Genomic DNA, 22,638 nt, shown 5'->3' on the forward strand with positions numbered 1-22,638 from the left:
TCAGAGACAGATAAATCAAAGAATTTCTCATCAGATTTCTCTCATCAGTTAGTGAACAGAGTTCCTGAAATACTGGATTATTTTATGACGTTATTAAAATACCTGATGAAAGTCATTGCCAAAAGATTTCCTGTAGTGATAGTGTTCGGGAGTGTTTTTTCCTGTTCAGTGTCTCACCCGTTTATAATGACATTAGATCATATATATATTTTTTTTTTTTACAAATTTTTAAGTGTCTGCCAAGGCAGAGATACTTGTGATTTTTTGTGGTCAAACAAATTCATATTTCTCAGGAAAATTCAGAGAAGTTGTTGCTCAGATTCAGCACTGGATAATCACAGAATCCAAGTTTAAAACATCTGTTTCTTATATTTTCTAAATGTTTTGGTTAACAACTTCTTCCTCATCATGTGTTTATTTTCAGTGTGATTATCATACAAGAACCTCAAAAACAGAGAAAAACGAAGACCGTGTTAAATAAGCAGCAGATTCCCGTCTGTGCATATGAAAAAGGAACAAGGAATTACATGACAGCAGATAATTAACAAGGTTTTCTTTCACATTCGTCCCATATCACACATATAAAGTGCTATATTCAAGAGTTCAAGATTAATGCACATCAAACCTAAATGGATAAGATGTGTTAGCAAATTCAATGTTTGAGTTGAACTATCTATCACCATAAAAAAATCCCATATTAAAATAGTAAAAGTCCAGTAGCGATGAGGATTTATTCATGTCTGTTCTTCTTGGCTGATTTCTGACTCAATCACATGGTGATGATGATGATGATACCGGCTCAATCCTCGTGACCTCAAAAGAGTAGATGTCATTATACTGTCTTAAGTAACTCTCCACTAAAGCGCCAACCTGAGAAACAAGATGACAGGAAGTGAAAAAACAGCAGGTGCAAAAGAAGAAAAGCACAATAAAGCTGCATCCCAATACTGTCCATTATTTATAGAATGCAAGAATTATGATATTTAAACATATTTAATATAGTTTGATTTGAAGTTACATTAAAACATACATCCCTGTGATATATAATGTGAAAGACATACTCTAATGGTTCAGAAAAACAAGCAATAATGGAGGATTTCTAATCAGGCAAAAAAAAAAAAATAGAAACTCTAATAAAGTTATTTCAGCCAATAGAATCCCTTTGGGGCCTAAAGGACGTGATGTCACACCTATTATTCACTATCAACTCGATTGTAGAGCGTCTGTGAGGATGAAGCTGCAACTGCAGTTTAATGTAAAAAGTTTTATGAATTTAGCTTGAGGCTAATGCTATTTATTCTCTTAAAATACTGGCATACATTGGTTTGAAATATTTAAAACCAAGTTCTTTCTAAGGGTTAGTTCACCCCAAAAATGAAAACTCTGTCAGTAATTACTCTCCCTCATGTTTTTCAACCCCGTAAGACTTTTCGTTCATCTTCGGGACACAAATTAAGATTGCTGGATCACACCTCCATAGGCTTTTTAAGGGATTGAAACTTGCCGGCCCAGAAAAGTTATTAAAGACATCGTTAAAATAGTCCGAATGACTACAGCGACTCAATCTTAAGTTTATCAAGCGACGAGTGCGCAAAAAACAAACAAAAATAACGACTTTATTCAACTATTCATTTCCTTCCCGTAGTGTAACAGCGCAGCGTCATGTGTGTGACGTACAACACAGAAGCGCTGCACTGTTACACTACTTGAACTCACTTGAGAAGGAAATGAGTAGTTGAATAAAGTTGTTGGACTATTTTAACAATGTCTTTAATAACTTTTCTGGGCCGGCAAGTTTCAATCCCTTAGAAGCCTACGTGAGCCAGATCTCAGATTTAATAAAAAATTTGTATTTCGAAGATGAGCGAAAGTCTTACGGGATTGAACAACATGAGGGAGAGCGATTACTGACAGAATTTTCATTTTGGGTGAACTAACCCTTAAAGGATTAGTTCACTTTTGAAAAAACGTTTGCTGATAATTTACTCGCCCCCATGTCATCCAAGATGTCCATGTCTTTCTTTCCTCAGTCCGAAAGAAATTTAGGTTTTTGATGAAAACATTCCAGGATTTTTCTCCATATAATGGACTTCAATGGGAACCGGATGGTTCAAGTATCAAAAGACAGTTAATAACAGTTTCAGATGCAGCTCTTTAAACGACACCAGACGATGAATAAGGGTCTTATCATGAGAAACGATCGCTTATTTCAAAGCTTATTCCAAAAATGTAACTTTTCTAAGGACAAATGCGAGCCTTGCTCTATTCTCTGAGGCGCGTTTGCAACGTCACGTAATACGTAATTACGTTCAAAAGGTCAGGGGCGACGTAGCCGGAAGTACAGAATCAAAATCGTCCGACATCGTTGTTTTACCTTTTAATTCCTTTTTTTGTAAACGGTGTTTGAGTTAGTTTGCACGTTCAACCTATGCGTTCAACTTGTAAACACTCTGACTCTGTACTTCCGGCTATGTCGCCCGTGACCTTTTGAACGTAATTACGTATTACGTGACGTTACAAACGCGCCTCAGAGAATAGAGCAAGGCTAGCATTTGTCCTTAGAAAAGTTACATTTTTGGAATAAGCTTTGAAATAAGCGATCGTTTCTCATGATAAGACCCTTATTCATCGTCTGGTGTCGTTTAAAGACATTTCAAGCTGCATCTGAAACTGTTATGAACTGTCTTTTGGACCTTGAACCATCCGGTTCCCATTGAAGTCCATTATATGGAGAAAAATCCTCGAATGTTTTCATCAAAAACCTAAATTTCTTTTCGACTGAGGAAAGAAAGACATGGACATCTTGGATGACATGGGGGTGAGTAAATTATCAGCAAAAGTTTTTTCAAAAGTGAACTACTCCTTTAAGTACATTAAGGGTGTAGTGTATGTGAACTGGATGCTCCTCTCACCTGACGCAGTGCAGCCTGACGCTCTTCTTCAGTGGACGACTCCTCCGCCAAAACCTCCACGTCCAGATTAGTGAGTAAAGTGAGAACATCTGCATAAGACCAAAACACTTAGTAGTGATTTCAGGTTTCACTGCCTCTGTTGCAGCAGTTATGGTAAAACTTGACCGACATGTTCAGACACAAACAAACACACAGATAAATTACCTTTGGGTGTAGCTGCAGTGGTGTTGACTGGACGGTTTACAGTGGAGTTGACTGGAGGGTTCATAGTGGAGTTGACTGGACGGTTTATAGTGGCGTTGACTGGACGGTTTACAGTGGAGTTGACTGGACGGTTTATAGTGGCGTTGACTGGATGGTTTACAGTGGCGTTGACTGGAGGGGCTGCAGTTGTGGTATTGAAAACTATAAAGAAAGTGACCGATGTCATGATTGTTGTATCTAAAAGGATTCAGTAATAATCTTTCAATAAAAAGCTAGATGTTTTATCCAGCTGATGTGGGCGTTTTCATGGCTTGCCTCAACATTAGCGTCTAAATAGCGTGTACTCTAAGCAAATGCTTTTCCTTTGAACTTTCTATTCATCAAAGAATCCTGAAAAATATTATCCCAGTTTCCACAAAATATGAAGCAGCACAACTGTTTTCAACATTGATAATAATAAGAAATACCCTTTGAGCATTTAAATCAGCATATACGAATGATTTCTGAAGCATCATTATTATTGTACACACAGAAAATAAAAACTCACCGGCAGGAGTTTGAATGGTAGTTGTGTTCGTTGCATTGGTCACTCCAGGCCGTGTGGTTAGAGGGATGTTGGTCGCATTGCTGGGGTTACTAGTCACTGTGGTAAATAAAGTTAGTGAGCAAAAGCCACAGAGCTCTAAACAAGTACAACCAAATATTTCACACTAGTGGAATTAAATTGCATGTTTAATCACATTCTATAAGGACAGAAATGTGACATACAATTTAATACCAAAACACATTTTAGGTTTCATTGATTTTAGGTTTCACTGTATTTGGTTGCAAAAGTGACTAGTAAAACCTTGACCTACACGTTCCTACACAAACACACAGATAAATTACCTTTGGGTGTAGCTGCAGTGGCGTTGACTGAAGGGTTCATAGTGGCGTTGACTGGAGGGGCTGCAGTTGTCATATTGGAAACTATAAAGAAAGTGACAGATGTCATGATTGTTGTATCTAAAAGGATTCAGTAATAATTTTCAATAAAAGCTAGATGTTTTATCCAGCTGATGTGGGCATTTTCATGGCTTGCCTCAACATTAGCGTTTAAATAGCGCACACTCTCAGTGGGCGGGGTCACATTAGCACGTCATACGCTATAATTAGATGAAAGTAAAAAGACTGACATCTCTCTTTTCATACAGATTACATCAACTGAGAATAGTTGTTTTTTATATAAATTACTTAATTTAAAAGAAGAGAATTTCAGCTTCATAAAGATAAATCTTTCGTGTCTCTGTGACAAGTATTTACTAAGTTACAGTTCATTTTTCAGACGCGTTTCAGAATGAACTTCACTGACAGAGAGAAGGCAAAATGCGCATCATGTTTATTTTTCTTCATTTGACAAAAAGCAGAACACTTTGTTGTTATTGTGAGTATACTCAAAAAAATAGACACTTAACAGGATCGAATGATGTATAATACTTATATTTAAGATCAAAATCAGCAGAGTAATTTGAGTCTCTTTTGCACTTATAAGAAAAAAAGTGAGCTGGTATGGCCGGCGATACCGCCGACCCCAGAGGGATAAAGTTAGAGAGCAAAAAGGTAGTGTGTAGCCACAGAGCTCTGTCTAAGCAAGTACAACCAAATATTTCACACTAGTGGAATTAAATTGCATGTTTAATCACATTCTATAAGGACAGAAATGTGACGTACAATTTAATCCCAAAACACATTTTAGGTTTCACTGATTTTAGGTTTCACTGTCCTTGGTTGCAAAAGTGACTAGTAAAACCTTGACCTACACGTTCCTACACAAACACAGATGAATTACCTTTGGGTGTAGCTGCAGTGGCGTTGACTGGAGGGGCTGCAGTTGTGGTATTGAAAACTATAAAGAAAGTGACAGATGTCATGATTGTTGTATCTAAAAGGATTCAGTAATAATCTTTTAATAAAAAGCTGGATGTTTTATGCAGCTAATCCTTTTCCTTTTTGTGGCTTGCCTCAACATTAGCGTTTAAATAGCGCTCACTCTCAGTGGGCGGGGTCACATTAGCACGTCATACGCTATAATTATGTGTAAGAAAAAAGACTGACATCTCTCTCTTTTCATACAGATTACATCAACTGAGAATAGTTGTTATTAATATAAATTACTTAAAGGGATAGTTCACCCAAAAATGAAAATTAAGTCATGCTGTACCAACCCCGTAAGACCTTCGTTCGTCTTCGGAACACAAATGAAGATATTTTTGATTAAATTTGAGAGGCGGATCACTGCTACATAGGCTACCTAAGGGATTGAAACTTGACGGCCCAGAAAGTCAATGAAGAAAATGTTGAAATATTCCATGTGCCTACAGTGGCTCAACTATAAGTTTATCAAGTGACGAGACTACTTTTTGTGCGAAGAAAAAAAAACAAAAATAAAGACTTTATTCGACTATTCCTTTTTTATCCGAGTTCAAGAGATTTCCACGACGCATGCGCGAGAACTGAACAAGAAGGAAAAAGATCACAGTTCTCGCGCATCCACCTCTCAAATTTAATCAAAAATATCTTCATTTGTCTTCCGAAGATGATCGAAGGTCGTACGGGGTTGGTACAGCATGGGGGTGAGTAGATGTGATGACTTAATTTTCATTTTTGGGTGAACTAACCCTTTAATATGCAGCCCTAGCAGAGAGCTCAGAAACCCTTTTGGATTGTTAGAGCCAAATTGGTCAACTGAAAATCTCTCGCTAATGAACACATTAGTATTAGTAGCATTAGTCTAAAACAAGATGCAATTACACTTAAGACAGGGAAATATTTCTGTATAGTATATGGTTTAAAACTAATTTAATTTAATTGCATACATTTGTAAACTCCTTCATAAGGGTATAGGAATGTGATTTACAGTATAACAGATTAGAATAGCCTGAGAAGTTTGAATTTAGCATTGTAATACAACATTTAAATAGTCAGGTTTTTACATGCTGGTGGATGAACAGTAGTTGGTGATGGTGAGGTGGCGGTTGGAGCAGATGGGCTACTTTGAGCTGTGGAATAAAAGAAATGTTTAATGTCAACAATCAGATAATCTGAAGCATTTACAGATTGTTCTTGTTTAACCAGTGTAATTATTCGATCCATGTCTGAATTCTTGACGGTGCTTCTCAAAATATCCCAAACCGATTGAAATGAATATAATCAGATGCAGATTTCAATAATGAAAAATATATCCCAATGTGACATAGAAGCAGTGCATCTGATGTGAATTTTACCTGTGGTTATGCAGCTCATTGTGGCCAGCAGACAGCCGATGAGAATCGCAGCGGGAGCCATCAGGATCAGTGTGTGTCGGGTCTCCGGTAGTGATTTTTCTAAGCCGAATCTTCTCCTTTTTGTGCTCCGGATTTTATCGAGGCCAGCCCCCTTCCGACAAGCACAGATCTCAGAGACCGATACATCCAAGTCATCTTTCCTTAATCAGATAGTGAACAGAGTTCCTGAAATACTGGATTCTTTAATGACGCTGTTAAAATACCCTGATGAAGGTCGTTATCAAAAGATTTTGGGACTTTCTTTCCTGTTCTTCCTATTGCACTGGCAGCGTCTCACCCGAATGAGGCCATCCAAATTTAGATTTTCTTTTAATAGTGAAGATATAGAATAAAGCGATACCTCCAGTCTTAAATTGATGTTAGATCTGCTGAGTCACAGAGACATTTGTTTTATGGTCAGTCTAGCTGTATTGATCCAAACAGATTAAAGGGATAGTTCACTTTAAAATTAATTTTTGATATGTTTTATCTTACCTCAAGGGCATCCGAGACGTAGGTGTCTTTGTTTCCGCAGTATTTTCAATTTTGATATTTTTAGGTCAAACCGTTCTTGTCTGTCAGTCATATAATGCAGGTCTATGGTCACCACCTGTGGTTACAAATCGCCCGCGCCCTCTTGGCACTTTGGACGTGACTGTGGTTACAAAAGGTAAAAACGATATAAATAATGTTCGTTTTCTCACACAAACCGCTCGTTTCGTGTCTTAGGCCGTCAATGTGTGCTTACATTTACGAGTCATTAAATCATGTTTAATTTGGACTTCTCTGTGCATGCTTTTTGAGGTGGTGACCATAGACCTCCATTATATGACAGGTCCGAAAAATATCAAAATTGAAAATACCGTGGAAACAAAGACACCTACATCTGGACGCACTTGAAGTGAGATAAAACATACCAAAAATTTAATTTCAAAGTGAACTATCCCTAATATTTCCCAGCAAAACAAGTTTTACTCATTTGTGTCGTTTCATCTTCAAAATGTTTTGGTTTACAAGAGTTTTTCCTAAATCGTGTGTCATGTGAAACCTAATATGCAGCCTTGCCATGCTGACCTCTGACCCTCACCACATTGGGGGCAGCCGTGGCCTAATGGTTATTGAGTAAGACTGGTAACTTGAAGGTTGCGGGTTTGATTCTCAATATGATTGAGCAAGGGTGCCACAGCAAAAATGGCTGTGTGTGTGTGTGTGTGTGTTCACTACTCACTTCTCCTGCACTAACTTGGATGGGTTAAATGCAGAGGACAATTTCTGTGTTTGGGTTACCAATCCTATAGCCTGGCTCCACCGTCCTACGTACTTTTGCACAATTTTCCTTCAGGACCTGATGATGATCCCCAGGGTTTGAGACGTTCACAGGTGTCGTGCTGCACACACACAGACCGTCTCTTGTCACCAAACTCTGTTCCTCTGAAAGGCTTGATTACACTTCTTCTTTCTGTGGTCAGATGCATCGAAACAATAGACGAGATAGAGGACAAAGTGCTTTAGTGAACTCCAGTCGAAGAGCTTTCTGTTAAGAGCTAACAGGTTATGATAATCAGCTACTTGCTAAATCATCCACCTGCTTTGCAAATACTCAAACTCACACACACACACACACCGTCAGCACGCTACTCACTGTCCTCATATACAAAGTTCTGGGATATTTGCATCCAAACCTCACAGAGGAGAGCTTCTGATGAACTGGACGCCTCATGCATCATGGTAAAGTACAATTATTAATATTTATTTAATTATTTGCATTTTAAACATTTATGGAATCTAGACTACCATACAGTCAGGAATCTCCCACAAAAGATAAAATCTCAATTTCCATAGTTTGCATCAAATATGTACAATGCTTGCATGTTTAAGATTAAAACCAAACAAAAAAAATCAAATGGTCGTGTTAGAACATAAAATGTTTTATTTGAACCATTAAATAATCTCAAAGTCTAACAGGGATGAGGATTTATTTCCTCTCGGCTGGTTTCTGACTCAATCACATGGTGATGATGATGATGATACCGGCTCAGTTTTTAGAAGAGTAGATGTCAGTATTATTATACGCTTTTAAGTTACTCGCCAGCAAAGCTGTAACCTGAGAAACAAGATCTCGGGAAGTGAGAAAACAGAATGTCTAGAAAAAGAAGAAGGCTGCGTCCTCATTTACAGTCACCTAAAGGATTATTAGGAACACCACACTGATACTGTGTTTGACCCGCTTTCGCCTTAATTCTACGTGGCAATTCAACAAGGTGCTGAAAGCATTCTTTAGAAATGTTGGCCCATATTGATAGGATAGCATCTTGCAGTTGATGGAGATTTGTGGCACGAAGCTCCCGTTCCACCACATCCCAAAGATGCTCTATTGGGTTGAGATCTGGTGACTGTGGCGGCCATATTAGTACAGTCAACTCATTGACATGTTCAAGAAACCAATTTGAAATGATTCGATCTTTGTGACATGGTGCATTATCCTGCTGGAAGTAGCCATCAGAGGATGGGGACATGGTGGCCATAAAGGGACGGACATGGTCAGAAACAATACTCAGGTAGGTCGTGGCATTTAAACCATGCCCAATTGGCACTAAAGGGCCTAAAGTGTGCCAAGAAAACCATTACACCACCACCACCAGCCTGCACAGTGGGAACAAGGCATGATGGATCCGTGTTCTCATTCTGTTTACGCCAAATTCTGACTAATGTCTCAACAGAAATCGAGACTCATCAGACCTGTCCAGTCCAGAACTGTCCAGTTTTGCAAACTGTCGCCTCTTTTTCCCTATTTGTAGTGGAGATGAGTGGTACCCGGTGGGGTCATCTGCTGTTGTAGCCCATCCGCTTGACCAGGACCACATCCCTAAATGCATTGAAGCAGCTGCCTTGTGATTGGTTGATTAGATAATTTCATTAATGAGAAATTGAACAGATTAGTAAGTAATATGAGAACATCTGCAGAAGACCAAAACACTTAGTTAATAGTGATTTCAGGTTTCACTGCCTCTGTGCTCTTTGACAGTACAGTGTCCCCGTCTTTACACTGGGGCGTTAGGACCCACACAGGAGTCTCCCATCCAGGTAGCGCTTGAAGAATGCTCAAACATTCCCATAAACACACTCCTAAACCTTGTGAAAAGCCTTCCCAGAAGAGTTGAAGCGGTTATAGCTGCAAAGGGTGGGCCAAACTCCATATTAAACCCTACGGATTAAGAATGGGATGTCATTAAAGTTCGCATGCATGTAAAGGCAGATGTCCCTAAACTTTTGGCAATATAGTTGTTTCACAATTGGGAAGAAAAGGCGATCTTCTGTTTTCTGCAAACTTTAAAAACACTCCACCGTCCTCATCATCGCTGCGACTCTGCATTTGAATATTGTACGTTTTAAGAAGAAATATCACATTTTGTGTGAAGAGCCTCTAACATGATGATACAGAATAATATAAAGACAATACCTGTCAGTGACAAAGTTTTATTGAGTATAGAAGGGGAACAGAGGTGCAGGTTTAAGATATGAAGAGTTCAGATGCAAAAGCCTCTAAGTGCCATTTGAAATTTTCTTCTAGAATGATCATTTTTATCAAGCTTGTATATTTAAGTTCAGTGATTTCACTTAAATGGCAATGATAATTACCTATTTATTGTTATTTAAGTGAAATTACTAAACTTAAATATACAATTTTGATAAAAATCATCATTAAAGAAGAAAATTTCAAATGGCATTTAGAGGCTTTTGCATCTGAACTCTTCATATATACAGTATATGTGCAGGACTTAAAAACCCTTTTGATCACAATAAAGTGCTTTACTTTTATTAAGTGATGTGTCCACAAACATATAAACTGTTTTGAACATTGATAACAATCTGAAATGTTTCTTGAGCATCAAATCATCATATTAGAGTGATTTCTGAAGGATCTGAAGACTGGAGTAATGATATTGAAATTCAGCTTTGATCACAGGAATAAATTACACTTTACTACACTCTAAAAAATGCTGGGTTGTTTTAATCCAATTTTTGGGTAAAATATGGACAAACTCAAACTTTGGGTTAAAAATGTCATTTAAAATTATAACCCAATTACTAGGTTTGTCAATATTTGATCCAAATTTGGGTTGAAATAACCCAGCATTTTTTAGAGTGTACATATCACTAAAACAAAGTTACTTAAAATTGTAATAATATTTCGATATTTAACCATATGTTTGATCAAATAAATGCAGCCTTGGGGAGCTTCTTTCAAAAAAAAAAATTCAATAAATCTTATCGACCGCAAATGTTGAATGGTAGTGCAGGCATGCAGACAGGAAGTTATCGAGTTGCTAGTGTTGGATTAGTATGTTAGAAAGAATTTTTATCAGATATGTTTCTAGAGGAAGATAAGGAAGTACATAAATACAGGATGCTTGCAATGTTTGTATGTTGTTTTACCTGCTCCAACTAGTTTCATCAACGATTATCACACTCTTAGAAGAAATTGTTCTATTTAGAACCAGAAATGGTTCCATCCCCCGCTTCATATATGGAACTCCAAAATGGTTCTATATAGAACAATTTTTTTTTTGGTAAAAGGTTCTATTGGACAAGTATGGAACCCCAGGGTTCTATAGAGGAACCCTTTTTTAAAGAGTGTATAGAACCTTTTAGGGGTTCCAAATACGTAGCGCTGATAGAACCTTTTGAGGTTCTATATAGAACCTTTTCTTCTAAGAGTGCAGTGTGAAACTGCTATTTCTGCTATATGTATAAATTCAAATAATTTGTTTCCTTTAAACTTCATGCAGTGAAAATTGGGCCACATCATGGTCCATTTGTGTGTGTGAATGTTGTTGAATGCGTTCACACTGCCATCAGCTGGTTGAGATCAGGAACTGATGATGATCCCCAGGGTTTGAGACGTTCACAGGTGTCGTGCTGCACACACACAGACCGTCTCTTGTCACCAAACTCTGTTCCTCTGAAAGGCTTGATTACACTTCTTCTTTCTGTGGTCAGATGCATCTAAACATTAGACGAGAGGGAGAACAAAGTGCTTTAGTGAACTTAGAGCCGGTCGAAGAGCTTTCTGTTATTAACAGGAATAATCAGCTACCTGCTAAATCATCCACCTGCTATGCAAATACTCAAACTCACACACACACACACACACACCGTCAGCACGCTACTCACTGTCCTCATATACAAAGTTCTAGGATATTTGCATCCAAACCTCACAGCTTAGAGCTTCCTGATGAACTGAACACCTCATGCATCATGGTAAAGTACAATTATTAATATTTATATAATGAGTTGCATGTTCTGCATTTAGGATTCCAGACAAAATTGACATGTTTTGGGCATTTTGAGTTGGTTTCAGATGCTGTTTTATATGTGAACATCAACATAGCCTAATCATAATATAGTGTGGCTACATCCAGGCAGTATAGTTTCATTTATTACCTGTAGCTAATTGATATCAGATACTGTACGTATCTTAGTTTAGAAAAGTTAGTTATTTTCTGCTTTAAAATGTTTCAGCTCCTCATTCGCATTAAATAAAGCATTGTTCTCTGCATAAAGCAACTGAACCACTGATCTGATAAAAACGGAAAATAGCAACGCTTCAGCTTCCCCTTAGTCACACCAGTTATATACAGTACATGCTTATTTATTTCTGTGATATTTAATCTCTTTTTCCCTCACCTTCAGTCAAAACAAAGTAAAACAGCCTTTTATGCATTGAATAGTTATGAAAGAGAAAGTGCTGTGTTTTTCTCTGACATTGTTTATATTTATAATATTACTTGTGTAGCATTTATGCATGCTTCATCCATATACATTTACACAATCTTTTACCATCCAGGAACTGTTTAACAAAACCTACTTGTAAAGATCGATACATAGCTAATGTTATTACATGACTTGGGAAATATGCTTTGGTCACCAGAGAAAAGTTTTATTGCTCAGAAAATTGGAAAATGGTGATTTCTTTATTTTTAGAGTTTCTTTGAGAAGTTCAAAACATCTGTACTGTAAGTGTTTTTTCATCAAACATAATTTTTTTCTCATGTAGCCTACACCTTGCTTCACTGTTATTTACCTGTTATTTTTCTTCTGTACAGACATGGACCACCTGCCCCTCCCAGGAGAACAGGTGCATTCATGACAATAGGCCTTACCTGTGTAAAAACCTAATGATTAAAAAGTACAAATGTAGCTTGTTAATATGAGGCATGTACATATATTAAGTTTGGCAGACTTATAAATAAAACCGCAGTTAATATTAGCTACAATGTGAATAATTAAAATGTAAATAAATAATATAAATAGAGCATTGTCCTATAGCCTATAAAAACGAAAAACATCTAATGCATAAAAATAGACTACAAATAACACACACACACACACACACACACACACAGAGAGAGAGAAAGACCTTTCAAACAGCAGAGAGGATGGTAACAGTTAGTTAGTTTGCAAATAAACGGCTCACATTATTTTAATTCTTTGAGGCGATTATTTTTGACGTCTCGACGCGCGCGACTTTTCTTCACGTCATGTTTCTCTCTGCCACCCCAGTGTGCTTTAAATAGTAAAAAAACAAGAGCACAAAAGACTTAAATAATCAAAAGCAAGCGTTTTTGCGTTGTATGTCTTTTTTTCTGCGTTTCTTCTGTCGAACGTGAGTGTTTTGAGGGAATCTAACAACTCAAATTCCCAGCAGGCACCGCGGTATGAATAAATTATAGAGGGTTACTTGTTTTATTTTTATTTTTTTTACGGTTTATCGTTTTTATTTTTTTGCTGCTGTTGTATATCCAGTCACTACTAGATACTTCGCACTTTACGTCGTGATGATTATTCATAGTTCGGATTTATTTACTACTAGGCTACTTTATTTATTTTTGTCGCTGTTTTCGTCATGGCTTCATTAAAGTGGCGGAAATGCACTAATAGCCTACTTGGTTTGCCAGCCGCTACAAACACAAGAACGAACGAAATGCACTATTTTGACGATCTATCTATTTTGAAATGTATTTTTGTTTCTTCAAACTTTGTATGACCTCATTTCAACTCTCAAACACAGATAATAGCGCTGCGTACGGCTGGCCAGAAGGGGAATTTGTAAGTAACTTACTGTGCAAACATCACCTGTCTTAAAAACACACACACATACACAAGGTTAAAAAGTGTGGGAACCGCAGTGTTTATCTTTCTTCCTGTTGCTGTGTCACCACCACAAGGTATCAGTTCCCTTACCAATAGATAATTGCTGATTTTTGTCAAACGCTTGTTATATTTTTTTATTTGACATATATTTTTAGACACATCTGAAAAAGATCTTTGTTAACTTAAATCCGTGCATTTACAGGATGAGGAAGATAGTGATACATATGAAGCCCCACCATGTGAGCATCCGACCATTAAAGTCCAGCCTCGCCAAGTAGAGGAGAACGTTTACCTTGGTAGGTCCATCCATCCATCCATCCATCCATTATTAGTTCTATCAATCCATCCATCCATCCATCGTTAGTTCTATCAATCAATCAATCAATCCATCCATCCATCCATCCATCCGCATCCATCCATCCTTAGTTCTATCAATCCATAAATTGTTACTTCTATCATTCATTCTATCAATCCATCGTTAGTTTTATCATTCATTCTATAGTTTTAACATTCATTCTGTCTGATCGCTTGTCTATCTAAATTACCATACACTGTAAAAAATATTGATGGTTTAACTTAAAAAAGTAAGTAACCTGGTTGCCTTAAAATTTTAAGTTCATTTAACTAGAAAAAGTGAGTTAATACAATGAAGGAGATTAATTTAATAATCAGAAATTCAAAATTATATGTTATCTGAACTAAATAAATTATTATAAAGTTGATTTGACAAAAGAAAATATGTTGTGATAACAAATCTTGAAAATATTTTTTTTACAGTGATGAATTGCATACTTAGTTATCTTTGCATGGATTATAATATTGAAAAATATTTGACCGTTAAAAATATACAGGTGAAACTTGTGCAAAAGTTCATTTATTTCAGTAATTCAACTTAAAAGGTAACTAAAACTAATATATAAAAGGAAACTAATATTATATAGACTCATTACATGCAAAGTGAGATATTTCAAGCCTTTATTTGTTATAATTTTGATGATTATGGCTTACAGATATGAAAACCCCAAATTCAAATTTAGAATATTGTGAAAAGGTTTTTCATATCTGTAAACTATTATACGATATTCAAATTTTTTGAGTTTCACCTGTACACCATGTATTTTATATTTCTATTTATTGTTAATATTGGAATTAATTATGCTGATGAATTTATATTTAATGTGCTAATATTTTTGATTTAGTTTCTAATATAGCGTTTGCTTATCTTAGGTTATCCAGAGAGAGGCCCAAACCCGGGTCTTCCCAAAAGACAGGCAGCACCGCCGCCACGACCAGCCAAGATCCTCCCTATCGGGAAAAGCCCAGTAAAACATCTTTGTGCTCAAATGATTGAAATATCTGTTTTCAATATGATTTAATTTAACAAAAGAGGCACGTGTTACTTTCAGATTGAGTTGTGTTTGCTTTGCTTCTAGAAGCCAGAGCCGCCTCATGATCCAGAAGAGTTTTACATCGACCCCAATGATGGAAAACGTGAGTCTCTTTGAACTCTATTCTCACACGCTACTCTCTACACGCCCCCTGCGGACACGCCCCCTGCAGACACGCCCACTGCAGAGTGGGACACGCCCCCAGCATTTGAGAGTAGAGAATAACTAACACATTCTTCTGTGGTGTGACAAACTCTAAACACATACTTAATTTTGACTTTACAGGGACTTTAAGTCCACGAGACCAAAAGTCCGAATGAAGTGCGCCATTTGAGACAAGTCTTACCACCACGGCTGCATTTGAAGAGTTCAGATGCAAAAGCCTCTAAATGTCATTTGAAATTTTCTTCTTTAATGATGATTTTTATCAAACTTGTATATTTAAGTTCAGTAATTTCACTTAAATAACAATTAATAGGTAATTATCATTGCCATTTAAGTGAAATCACTGAACTTAAATATACAAGCTTGATAAAAATCATCATTCTAGAAGAAAATTTCAAATGGAACTTAGAGGCTTTTGCATCTGAACTCTTCATTTGTTTGATTAAAAAGTAAAAGTAATAGGAACAAGTAAAAAAGTATTTTTTTCCAGTAAAAATGTAATATTGTGATTTTTTTTTTAATATGTTTTCTTTGTGAATATACTGTAAAGTGTAATTTATTCCTGTGATCAAAGCTGAATTTTCATCATAGTCTTCAGTGTCACATGATCCTTCATAAATCACTCTAATGTGATGATCTGATGCTCAAGAAACATTTCAGATTATTATCAATGTTTAAACCAGTTCATATATTTGTGGAAACCGTGATACATTTTATTTTTCAGGATTCTCTAATGAAAAAAAGAACAGCATAATATTATAAATTTTTACACATTATACACGATTTTGATCAAATGAATGCATTCTTCCTGACCCCAGAGATTTGAATGGTAGTGTAATGGATGGCGTATATACAATAAACTTTATATTCTCTGTCTCAAGCCCCTGAGGTGATACGTAAAGATAAACCTGGTAAAAAAGCCCCACCTATGAGACCCCCGATGAGACCTCCACCGGCCCCTCAGAACGACGAAGGTCATTTTAAGACTATATTCATCAAACTCAGATTATCATATTGGATTTTATTAGTTGATGACACACTGCACTTTTAGTTACTGTACTCTCTCACCTTTTCTAGATGTTTACTTGGATCCAAATGAAGGACAGGTAAGCTTCAGAAGTGCTAAAGAAACGCATTACGCCAGATGCCTTGTGATCATTTTAATATGACTGTATTTTTGTTTCTGTCAGGATGATGATGATGATGATACCTATCTAGATCCTGTAGCAGGTCAGTGCTCCATGAATTTATAGCTTAAAATTATTTTATAGATTGATAAGGTGACTCAAATCATATTTGCCATTTTCATTGTTTGTTTTATTTTTTCTAGAACCTCCTCCACCCCGAAACCCGAGCCGTATGCCGAAGCCCCCTAAAAGTGTAGGCCTTCGAGACCCGCCATCACCAATGTACGTGTCTAAATCAGGCTTTGTAATATTACTAAAAGCATAAAAATCATCTGAAATCAAGTATATATGAAGATTTCAGATGCAAAAGCCTCTAAATGCCATTTGAAATTTTCTTCTAAAATGACCATTTTTATCAAGCTTGTATATTTAAGTTCAGTAATTTCACTTAAATGACAATTAATAGGTAATCTTCATTGCCATTAAAGTGAAATTACTGAACTTAAATATACAAGTTTGATAAAAATTATCATTTTAGAAGAAAATTTCAAATGGCATTTAGAGGCTTTTGCATCTGAACTCTTCATATATATATATATATATATATATATATATATATATATATATATAAATTCAGCTAGTTGCCAAAGCAATAAAATCATTTGTAGTAGTAAAATAACTCAAACTGAAATGAATATAATTATATTAGTGCAGTCAAATTGATTAATCACATCTAACATAAAAATGTGTGTGTGTGTATAAATTAGGGGTGTGAAACAATTAATTGTGACTAATCACATCCAAAATAAAACTTTGTGTTTAGATAATGTATGTGTGTGTAGTGTGTATATTTATTTTGTATAAATATACATACACAATGCATGTATATATTTAAGAAATATTTGCATGTATATACTTTATATATATTTATTTATACAAAATTAATATTATACATAAATGTTTGATATATTAATAATTATATATATATATATATATATTAATAAATATATACATGCATACATGTGTTTTTATATTTCTATTTATGTATTTTGGATGCGATTAATTGCGATTATATATATATATATATTTATGTGAGATGTGATTAATCACAAATTAACTGATTTGACAGCAATACATTATATTGATTCAAATTATAAATATACCTATATAAACTATATATTTAAAAATATAACTTATGACAAAAACACTTTAATTTAAACTAAAATTAAATTGAAATCGTAAAATGCAAAAATAAAGAATAATTCAAAATATTTTTAAAAAAGTAACAAATTTACAGTAAAGGAGGGACCCGAGTCTTCAGTAGAGAGTGCATACACACACATACACACACCCTTTAATTAGGCCCAAAACTGCCTATCAACACCTTAGTAACCGCCCGTAACCGCCACACATTTGCAACTGTAACTTCTCAGATCACATCTGGCATCCTGTGAGTGACTTTTGCACAAGTGAGCATCTAGTTTGCAAAATCTAGTTTGGTAATACTATTTCTTCTCATCTTCCAGAATGAAACCCCCTGTTCCCAGAGCCCATTCTGTGAGTACTGTACTAGTTTCACACACATGCACTCTGTAGTGTTCTTCTCTTGAGATGTGATTTGTTTGTTGGTTTCCTCAGAGTTCGCTCCTGATCAGTGAGAAAGGTTAGTGAGTTTCTCATGCATGATGATGTAGATCGTTTGAGCCACATGTAAAGCTTCACTTGTCATCTTGTCGGATTGTTTAGCTCCGCCTCCGGATGTAAAGCTCAGAAGTATCACTTTTTCTGGCCAGCCGCTTCCACCCGCACTAACCAGCAAACCCATCCCTCCCATCATCGTCCCCAAGGAACTCAAACCCAGGTGAGTCTGTGAAGCCTCAGATATATTAAACAAAAAAATATGAAATTATATTGTGCATGAAATATTCAGCCTATATTCATGATACAATTTTCATGAAAATTCCTCCAAACTCGCCCAATTCTCAGTTGTCCAGTATGAAGCAAAAATTAAATTTTCATTAGTATTTTTTTACATAGCTTTCTGTTCATGCTGAATTTATTTTTAAAATATTGGATTATTTTAGTATGTTATTTCCATATCATTTAAATCTTTTTCAAAAATTTTTTAATTTAGACATATATATATTATAAATAATATGAATATTATTCAATATTATTTATAATGAATAAAATATTATTTATTTATTTTCATCTAAATTTATTTCCACAGAGTGTTGCTCTAAAATTAAGTAATAAAATTAAATAAAATGTAAAATAAAAATTAAAACAGACATATATTAAATATTGGGTGTTTTTCTTTTTCTTTTTAGTTATTTTAGTTAATAACTTTAGTTATTGTTATTTTTTCTACTTAAACCAAATGAAAATGAGAAAAGTTACTTGGCAATATGCTGAAATAAAATAATTTTTTTGAAAATGAAAATGTTTTTTATGGTTTTAGATTTAGTTAACATTCATAACCCTGGATTTTTCAGTTTTGTTGTAGTTTTGTTGTAGTAGTCCTATTACCTTCTTTATGCAAAACTATTTTTTTCATGTGAAATATAAAATGTACAGCAGATTTCATTGTCATATTCGCCTCTTCCTCATCCGCTGTCAAACTCAAATGTCTGTAAATATGTTGTTTCCAGTCCTCCTCCTCCATCTCTGGACAGCACAGGTGATCACATTTATCATTTTCATTTTTTGTCAGTCTCCATTGCTTGACATGAACACTTAGGGCTGGTCCTATGCGATAAAGCTGTGACATTTATTTGAGATGTACGATCAGTGACCACATCAGTATTCATATATTTTGTAGATTTGGCTTGTATCAAGTAAATTAAATAATATTTTCACACGACAAGAGTCAAAATAATTTAACATTTTAATCTTTTTTTATTGCACAGGATTCATCTGAACTTTTTGTAACTTGTCATATGTAGCCTATGTCACATAAAAACAATTACTGTTATCAGATTCAGTCATAATTTCCATATCTGTCCTTCCCTAATTCGTTGATGCTCTTTCCTCATACAGCGCTTTCTTTTGGAGTGAAACCAGTTGCACAGGTAAACACAACAGACACAGTCAACACTTTATGTGATTGGTGGCAAACACACTTTATTCAGTAACTGATTGGCTGGTGGTTTTGATCACGATCAGGGGGCGGGGCTTCAGGACAGAGAGTGGTTTGCTGGAGTTTGTGACCGTAAGACTTCAGAGGAAACTTTGTTCAGGATTAACAAGGTGTGTGTTTTTGTGTGATTTGTATTTTATTTAAATGCTGCATGTTTTTAATCTAAATGGGAATCTTGTTCTGAAAGCGAGTAAGATTAAATAAAATATAAAATAACAAGAAAAAAAAATATAATATATATATATATATATACATATTAAAAAAAATATTTTTGGTTTTAATAATACTTTTTTATTTTGTATTTTATTTTCATCTTAATGGGAATGTTGCTCTGAAATTAAGCCATAAATAACGTAAATGTATGTTTTTTATTTTATTTAAATGGTAATGTTGTTCTGAAATAAAGAAATGAAAAAACATGTAAAATGCATATATTTTAACATATTTTTTAATTTGTATTATTATTTTATTTATTTTTCATCTTATTGGGAATGTTGCTCTGAAATTAAGCCATAAAATAACGTAAATTTACATTTTTTTTATTTCATTTTATCTAAATGTGAATGTTGTTCTGAAATAAAAACATGTAAGATGTATATATTTTAACATTTTTTTTATTTGTATTATTTTTATTTTCTTTATTTTTATCTAAATGGGAATGTTGTTCTGAAATTAAGCCATAAAATATAATACATTTTTATTTCATATTTTATTTATTTTCACTAATTGGTAATGTTGTTCTCGCAATAAAATCAAAAACTTAAATATAAAATAACATGTTCCAAATAAAATATACATAAATAAATAATAAAAAATGTAAATATACATGGAGGAAACTTTGTTCAGGATATATTTAGACATTTGGACCCTTAAATGGTAATTTTTCACTTTGAGTATTGGACTTTTGTGGTTTTTTCACGCAGGACGGCACGTTTCTGGTCCGGTACAGTAACTCTCAGAACGGCCGTCAGCCCTTCACGCTGGTCGTTCTCTACCATCAGACCGTTTACAACATCCCTGTGCGCTTCCTAGAGGACTCGCAACACTACGCGCTGGGAAAAGAGGGCAAGAAGACGGAAGAGGTAGAGGACGTCGGCTCTCACACGTTCTGTCTCTGTGTTCACATGTCAAATTCACATGTAGTGTGATCAGAAGTATTTTGGTGCGTGTTGTAATCTCGAATTGCTCTCGCGGTACTTTGATACAAGTCGAACACGCCTTCAGTCCACAGTGGTCAGGAGGTACGGCAAGTCGTAGCTCTCAAAGAGTTACACGTTGTAATTACAAGTTCTCCAAGCACGGGAAGAATGCTTTTACAGTTACGGTAATTACGACATTGCATGAACGCAGAATAAGAGGTACTGTAGAGTGTGTGTATGTATGTATAGACACAATATACATCCTACATTCGCTTCCTGGTTGTTTACATTTATGCATTTGGCATTTTATCTGAAGTGACTTGCATTGTATTCAAGTGATCCGTTGTTTTCAATGCATGCATTGCATTCCTGGGAATTGATCCCACGACACTTAAAATAAACTTAAAGCATGTTTATTATACCCCCCTAATTTATTATTTTAAAATGTATTATTTAATTATGCGTCACATTATTTTTTCCATATACACGGTTTAAATGCTTAAGCTCTATCTCAGTCTCATGTGACCATGATTATGCTTTTGGCAAACTCACAAAATACTTATATTTTTAGATTTTTTGTGTGAAGAATATTTTCTATCATCCATTTTCTAAACTATCACATTTAAGCAAGTCACTTTGAATTCATCATCATAATAATAGTGAAAATGATTATTGTTTTACTATTATTATTATTATTGCAGTATATGTTCATTATAGTATATGTTCATTATGAACGTACTCGCACCTCTTCATCCTTTATCTTCAAATATTTTGTAGTTTTTCTTGGAGCTGAATTTTTTATTTTTATTATTATTATTATTATTTTTTTTGGTTATAAAAATGCAATGAAACCTGCCAAATTGGTTGGACAATATTTTTGGCCAGACTGTCATACGATGCATTCAAAAACAAGAGAGAACCAATGAAATATTAATACCTGATTATGTTGTAGTCTTTGTATGCTTTTTGTAGCTGTAGTCATTGTAGCCAAATGATTTTGTCAGATGAATACTTTAATATTTTCCTCATATTTTGATGGTTTAATCGAACTTGTAGGCTCATTAAAAGCAAACATCACTTTTATCCACTACCACATATTGACATATTTCAATAACAGTAATTACAGTAGTAATGTGCAATATTTCTGATCCTCTCTGTGTGTGTTTTCCAGCTCTTCAGCAGTTTGCAGGAGATGATCTCGCATCACATGAAGAACCCGATTCTGCTGATCGACCGTAAGAGTCAAGCTAAACACAGCACACTCCTGTCTCACGCCGTACGGCCCTAATGCTCACGTCAGCCTGATGTTACGGATAAAAACACTCACTCGTTCAGAATTATTTATACCGTCATGTTTGTGATGCAGTCAAGCGTTGTCTTGTGTACCTTTAGTACCTTTCATGTTTGGGGATTTTATATGTGGTGACTATGTAGTTTAGCTAAACTCGTTTAAAATGTTTACAGAGCAACTTGTTGTCTTAGTGTTAAATAGTTTGAATAAAATAACGTGACATTTCTGACCTTTTTTTTTTAAATCACACAAACATTGAATAAAATCAAAATGACTTCATGTCAATGGCACTGTTGTGAAGCTACTTTGAACCCTGACAAGCTACAATTGTAATGTTAAGCGGTTTGAAAAAGTATTTATCAATATAATGGTACTTTGAAATGATTTTCATATTAATTCTTACTTGATAGATCTTTAAAACATTGATGGATATTTAAAACAATACCGTGCTATATCCAAAAACTGTGGCAAAAATAGACTATTTTAATAGAGAGATCATAGAACTGAATGGGACTGCTCATACGTCAAGGAACACTACACTCTTAGAAGAAAAGGTTCTATAGAACCTTAAAAGGTTCTATCAGCGCTACATATTTGGAACCCCTAAAAGGTTCTATACACTTAAAAAAAGGGTTCCTCTGGGTTCTATATAGAACCCTGGGGTTCCATACTTGGCCAATAGAACCTTTTACCAAAAAAAAAAAAAGGTTCTATATAGAATCATTTTAAAATGGTTCTATATTGAAACATTTTGGAGTTCCATATGGGGGATGGAACCATTTCTTATGGTACTTTTCTATTATGTTTTGTTTAACG

The 22,638-nt window shown here is 35.1% G+C and overlaps 2 protein-coding genes across 5 annotated transcripts; one reads left to right on the plus strand and one right to left on the minus strand.

Annotated features, from left to right (window-relative positions):
- Positions 1–396: 396 nt before the first annotated feature.
- Positions 397–6,690, minus strand: LOC120489558 (uncharacterized). Of its 3 annotated transcripts, XM_089119903.1 has the most exons (9): positions 6,380–6,690; positions 6,089–6,154; positions 4,945–5,001; positions 4,005–4,085; positions 3,664–3,759; positions 3,253–3,317; positions 3,117–3,132; positions 2,913–3,001; positions 397–870 (listed from the first exon to the last, which is right to left on the minus strand). In XM_089119903.1, exons 1-9 carry the CDS (start codon positions 6,438–6,440, stop codon positions 766–768), a joined length of 636 nt encoding a protein of 211 aa, XP_088976029.1. In that variant the 5' UTR covers positions 6,441–6,690; the 3' UTR covers positions 397–765. The 3 variants fall into 3 exon arrangements, with proteins under 3 accessions (XP_088976029.1, XP_088976027.1, XP_088976028.1); XM_089119901.1 differs by having other exon boundaries at positions 3,117–3,317; positions 6,380–6,662; XM_089119902.1 differs by lacking the exon at positions 4,005–4,085 and having other exon boundaries at positions 3,117–3,317; positions 6,380–6,665.
- Positions 6,691–7,423: 733 nt separating this feature from the next.
- LOC120490063 (uncharacterized) lies at positions 7,424–22,101 on the plus strand. Of its 2 annotated transcripts, none has more exons than XM_089119899.1 (19): positions 7,424–8,146; positions 12,404–12,435; positions 12,526–12,557; positions 13,491–13,528; positions 13,776–13,869; positions 14,801–14,895; positions 15,007–15,064; positions 16,008–16,100; positions 16,204–16,232; positions 16,317–16,356; positions 16,457–16,535; positions 17,780–17,810; positions 17,892–17,916; positions 18,000–18,114; positions 18,905–18,933; positions 19,293–19,324; positions 19,419–19,502; positions 20,316–20,474; positions 21,703–22,101. In XM_089119899.1, the coding sequence occupies exons 1-19, from the start codon at positions 7,973–7,975 to the stop codon at positions 21,817–21,819; spliced, it is 1,356 nt and encodes a 451-aa protein (XP_088976025.1). In that variant the 5' UTR covers positions 7,424–7,972; the 3' UTR covers positions 21,820–22,101. The 2 variants fall into 2 exon arrangements, with proteins under 2 accessions (XP_088976025.1, XP_039543362.2); XM_039687428.2 differs by lacking the exon at positions 7,424–8,146 and adding an exon at positions 11,075–11,680.
- Positions 22,102–22,638: the final 537 nt, after the last annotated feature.

Source organism: Pimephales promelas, chromosome 14 (genome assembly GCF_988280905.1).
Source record: "Pimephales promelas chromosome 14, fPimPro1.hap1.1, whole genome shotgun sequence".
Classification (NCBI taxonomy): domain Eukaryota; kingdom Metazoa; phylum Chordata; class Actinopteri; order Cypriniformes; family Leuciscidae; genus Pimephales; species Pimephales promelas.